General features: G+C 33.8%; 1 protein-coding gene across 14 annotated transcripts; it reads left to right on the top strand.

Annotated features, from left to right (window-relative positions):
- Positions 1-464: 464 nt before the first annotated feature.
- LOC113697879 (uncharacterized) lies at positions 465-4,568 on the top strand. 14 transcript variants are annotated; one of them, XR_011817464.1, is made up of 7 exons: positions 465-605; positions 1,004-1,115; positions 1,199-1,242; positions 1,888-1,950; positions 3,078-3,160; positions 4,033-4,095; positions 4,239-4,568. XR_011817464.1 is itself a non-coding variant. In XM_027217480.2 (5 exons), exons 1-5 carry the CDS (start codon positions 691-693, stop codon positions 4,293-4,295), a joined length of 360 nt encoding a protein of 119 aa, XP_027073281.1. In that variant the 5' UTR covers positions 606-690; the 3' UTR covers positions 4,296-4,568. The 14 variants fall into 14 exon arrangements, 2 of the variants coding, with proteins under 2 accessions (XP_027073281.1, XP_071912809.1); XR_011817462.1 differs by having other exon boundaries at positions 1,004-1,119; positions 3,078-4,095; XR_011817461.1 differs by having other exon boundaries at positions 3,078-4,095.
- The last annotated feature ends 361 nt before the right edge of the window (positions 4,569-4,929 follow it).

Consider the following 4,929-nt stretch of genomic DNA (forward strand, 5'->3'; position numbering starts at 1 on the left):
AGTAAAAGCACGAATGGATCTGTTAAGAATGGTGGTTGTTGTGCTGATGTGGCTGGGTTTTATTGGCTGGAGTTTGGTCGTCAATCATGTGGGACTCACGTGCTTTCGCTGGGAGGAGAAGTGCAATTCTTGCTGTTGTCCGAGAGAAGAAAACTTGGACCTTCGATTTTTCAGAAGAAACATTTCTCTATAGCATGACCACCATTTCTCTGGTCAGTAGATTGCCAGCTGAGTAAGCTTATTATGACGGTTGGTGATGGTTTGATTGATGGAAAGTGTTGGGTGATGGGCTCAATATGGGTTGCCATTATTTTACGATATTGGGGTGGTGTGCCAAAACATTGGCCTTTTTGCTGACATGTCACTTTGCTATTGGACGAATGGTGGTCGTTCTTGTCATAAGCATTGCATGTGCTTTTGCTTAAAAAAACATGGCTGTTATCTTTTGGATAGAATACCGTGTTCAATAGCCCCAAGGTCCTTCCTCAGTCCATAGCTTTCTTTGTACGTGTGGGTCCAGATTCTTTTTCTTCTCAGAAGATGATGGGATTTGATAAGAAGGTGCCGGGATTTGGTGGATGAGGGGCTCAAGGTGAAAGGGGCTGGTAATCTCCTTCTTCCTTGGTTTCTCCTTTCATTTTTCTCTTTTTCCTTCATCGCCCTTTTCCCTCTTTCCTCTCTTGAGCAATAATGGTTAATTTCTTCTGTTTTTCTGCCTTTTTTTCCTGATCTTTTTTTTTTCCTTGCTAAAAGCAACAAATCATTTTCTCCTCTCCTCTGCGTCTCTATTTGTTATGCTATCAGATTTTTTGCCATTAAGAAAACTTATTTTTTTTTGGCTTCGTAATCACTGAATCTCCACTATAGTTAATTTTCTGACATGATTCATTTTTTTCGTTCTTTAAGGATTTACCTTGCATGTTTCATCAATAAATATTTTCATCATTTTAATCTGGACTCGGAGTGATGGCTACTTTTTTGTCCATTTTTTTCCTTTTGTTAGGTGGAAAGGATGATGGAGATTGAAGATGAACTGATGATGATTTTGATGGAGGTTTCGACATTCTTCCATGGTTCCAGATGTTTTACTGGAAACATTAACCTTTACCGACCATGTAGGTGTGTGTGTGTGTGCGCATTTTTTTTATGGTTTCCTTTTTCTTTTCTAAAACTCGCTTTCTTCTTGTTGTGATTGCAGATGTAAAAAGTTGGCATTTTTGCCAATTGACATATATTTCAAAGGTAAGGCTTTAATATTTTGTTAAGTAATTATGCAAGGAAATTTGTGTTAGGTTGACCAGAGTAGTTGTCGGATCCGTAGATTAAAAAATTTGTAGGGACTTTATGTTATGGTAGTTTGAATTCTATTTCTCTTTCGTAGTTTTTTGTACTAGAATTTATTCTTGACTTTTTGGTGAAAGAATTGCTTTTGATGGTTTACTCAGAAGAAGGTAGGGCTAATTGAAATTGATATTGTAAATCTGAGGAGTGGATGAAGCCATAGAGTTGGCACTGCAACCAAAGAGACTTATAACATGCTATTGTGGCTTCCACTTGAAATCTAAAAGTGGAAGAACTAAAATTGGACTACAAACAACAAAATTCAAGGTTGGACGACCACACCGTGTGTAAGTATGGAACATAAAATTGGAGGTACATAAGTGACACCAACTTTTGATGGTTTACACAATGACATGGTTATTACTTTATTTGATAATTAGGATATTTTGTTATAGTATGTTGCGATCCAACAAGTTGTGCTGACATATTTCTTGCTCAATTAGACTTCATCCTCTATATAAGGTTTTCTTAACTTAAATCATTAAAGATAGGGCATATTTTGTTCATAAATAACTCTGGTATACTTTACTTTTGTTGTTGTTGCAGGAGGAACCATGGAAATGACTGAGAGTTTCTCTTTGGCAGCCTGATATCTTTGATTTTTTATAGGTCTTTTTTTAGGAATTTCAGTATTTTTTAGATCCTTTTTTCATACTAATATGCGGAGAATACCTCTTTTCAATAAAAATTTGCTTTTTTAAGTATTTTTCATGTAATTAAGTATATGGTCTAGCTTCCTTTTTGTTTGTCATGTTTGAGTTTGTGGCCTAGAGAAATAGATAAAACAGAAAGTAAAATGGTGCTTGCATAGTAATTTATTGCATAGATTATAGTTGAAATGAAAAAAGTAAATTTTTGGTGTTTTGGTTGAATAGACATTTATGATTGTTTCTTGTGGAGTCCTTATCTATGGGATAATGCACAAATTCTTTCCATGTTAAGGCTTGTCATTGTGCTTAGTGATTTAGCCAATTTCTTTTCCGTTTAGATCTTCATGTCCCTAACTTCTTCATGTGATCAACAGAAAATAGTCACCTACAAAAAGATTATAGAAAATCTGTAAATTTGATTTTTCATCTAATCTAAACACTTTTTTGTCCGCTTTGAACACTCTTCAAAACTGATCTGATTTTTCCTCCTCCTGTCGGTATCTTCATGCAAGTGTATGTTCAACTCAACTTGTACAAAGGCAATTTGTATTGTAAAACTTGAAATAGCCATTTATTAAGATTAATTCCTTGATCCTTGTATAATTGTTGGGTTGGGGTTTATATAATAAGTGGCTCAAATCATTAATTTGATATAATCGGAGGTTGGATATCCACTTTTGGTGCAGCAATGGCTCAAGTGGAATTAATATCTTTGAAGTATCGCTAAGTTCCTTGCTATTATTTGCTTTTCTTCCCAAGCTAATGGTCAAATTCATTGCATTAATTTTTTTAAAGACCACCAGTGGCATCATTTCTGACACCTATTTTGCTTTTAGGTGACTATAGAAATTACTGCTAAATAGGAATGGTGGGTTTTATTTAGTATGCCGTTGTGTTGCAAAGCAGACTATAACTTTGCTATATGTTTGAGCTTTTTGATGCTTTTGTTTTTTATATTTTATAACTCTTTTGTCACCTCTCAAATAGCCAGTATGGTTTGAAGCCTTTTATTTTTTCAAACTTAGTAATGGGTCCTCAGAACTTTGACAAATTGACGTGCTTACATGTATAATTTTATTGTTGCAGCATTTCAGGCTATGATCAATGGAAGATTTGTGAGAGCTACGCACATTGTAACAGCTATGATCCTATGGATGAAAGACATTTAGGTTTTTCTTTTGTTGCTCATTACCCTGCTATGATTTGTGTAAGGATCCTTGCACTGTAATTGATTTATGCAATAGGCCATCGTACTACAATAAGAAGGTTTATTCACTAAATAAGGTTGAATACTCGGTGGCAGATCAGTAAATTACATAGTTAATGACCATGATTTTTATTTACCTCTTTGGAAAAGAAGGAATGATGTAGCTAATAGCATCTAGGGATAAAAATCCAGAGAAGACTTTAAATTCCTTTTTTTCTTATTCTTTGTAAATGCTTCTTTTTCCCCCTGTCTGCATTATGGTTCTACATTTGTTGATGGGATTATAAGAGTCCGTGTTGGAATTATAAGATGGTTGGTTTCTATCCTATTTGGACTAACAAGCATGATTACAATTTGACAAATGGTTGTGCTTCTAGAAATTGACAAACATGGAATGCTATTCAAGGTATTAGCTCTGGCTCTGCAGTATGGTGTAAACTAGACACAGTTCTTCAACTGGATATACTAATGAAAAGCACTGTAGATTTTTATTCTCCTTTCTTTTTCTTCTTAGTGTCTTTTTGTTCCTGCATATACATGATTTAAGCATATTGCAAATTGTTAAATGGTGGTTAAGTTTTTGAATTCTTGTTGTATTTAAAATATGATCTTTTGTCTAAGATACTCTATAATTTCCTTCAAAATTTAGCTTTGAAGAGAGAGTTTTTAGGAAAAAATTGTAGAGGGGATTCTAAGAAATTACTTTTCCTTTTTGATTATATCTTTTCCTTTTACTTGAGCTTTAATTTTTTTTATACATCTTTTATATGTTTATCCCTACTTTTATTGATTTATTTGTTCTATTTTGATAATCTAGAAATATATTTTGGTCAGACTTTTTTAAGACAAGCTATCAAGAAAGAGGATTACCTTCAAAAAGTCTGTTTAGAAAACTTTGTAAGTGGAGTTGGCTTTGTTTATATTTATTATTTTTTTTCTTTGAGTATTAGATTACTGCTTTGTGTGGGTGTTTTATTGTTATTAGTGTTGGTATTTTGATTATGGATTATCTCAAAAAAAGAATCTGATATTGTCACTAGGCTTCTGCACTGGAGGAAATGTTGGATACGCCACTGTACCAGACTATTGCTCAATGAATAATGGTGTACTGCCTATGATGTTAACAAGATTGTCATTCTGACACTATGTTCTGGAAAAGATATATACAGGAGGTTATTAATTTCTTAACATACTCTTAAGATTTGAGTGATTGAGAATGCAAATGTTGGAGCCTTGGAAGCAGATTAGTTCCGATCTGGGCATTTAATTATTTTTCTTCTTTTTTATGTGTTTAGCAAATTGGATTGTGTACTTATGAATATAATTTATATTTTATAATATGTTTCTTAATTCATGACATTTGATAAGCATTCAGGAAGATCATCTTAATTGTTGTACTAACTACTATTACCCCTTACTTCCAAGTTCTCGAAATAGAAAATACACAAATCTTACTCGGACATTGTACAATTTATTTTCACGTACACTGACATCATTGCTAAACAATGCTGGGCACAAAGAAATCCCGGGCATTAACTCCATACCGCACGATAGCACGTTGACCTCCTCCTAGTTGTAAGTAATGTGGGCATGCAATTGATCAGGCTTTCACTACAAGCAATGCAGACATGCAATTGACCGGTGTCCATCAAGGCATAGTTAGGATGTAATTGACCAAGTAACTATTTTTAGTTCCTAAAATATTGATTATGTTTGAATATCAATTATTTG

Source organism: Coffea arabica, chromosome 7c (genome assembly GCF_036785885.1).
Source record: "Coffea arabica cultivar ET-39 chromosome 7c, Coffea Arabica ET-39 HiFi, whole genome shotgun sequence".
NCBI classification, from domain to species: domain Eukaryota; kingdom Viridiplantae; phylum Streptophyta; class Magnoliopsida; order Gentianales; family Rubiaceae; genus Coffea; species Coffea arabica.

Excerpts from the sequence above, each read along its gene's own strand:
- LOC113697879 (XM_072056708.1), top strand. Across the intron at positions 1,120-3,077 it reads AACCTTTACCGACCATGTAG|CATTTCAGGCTATGATCAAT; the intron begins GTGTGTGTGTGT and ends TTATTGTTGCAG. Across the intron at positions 3,161-4,032 it reads TATGGATGAAAGACATTTAG|ACTTTTTTAAGACAAGCTAT; the intron begins GTTTTTCTTTTG and ends TATTTTGGTCAG.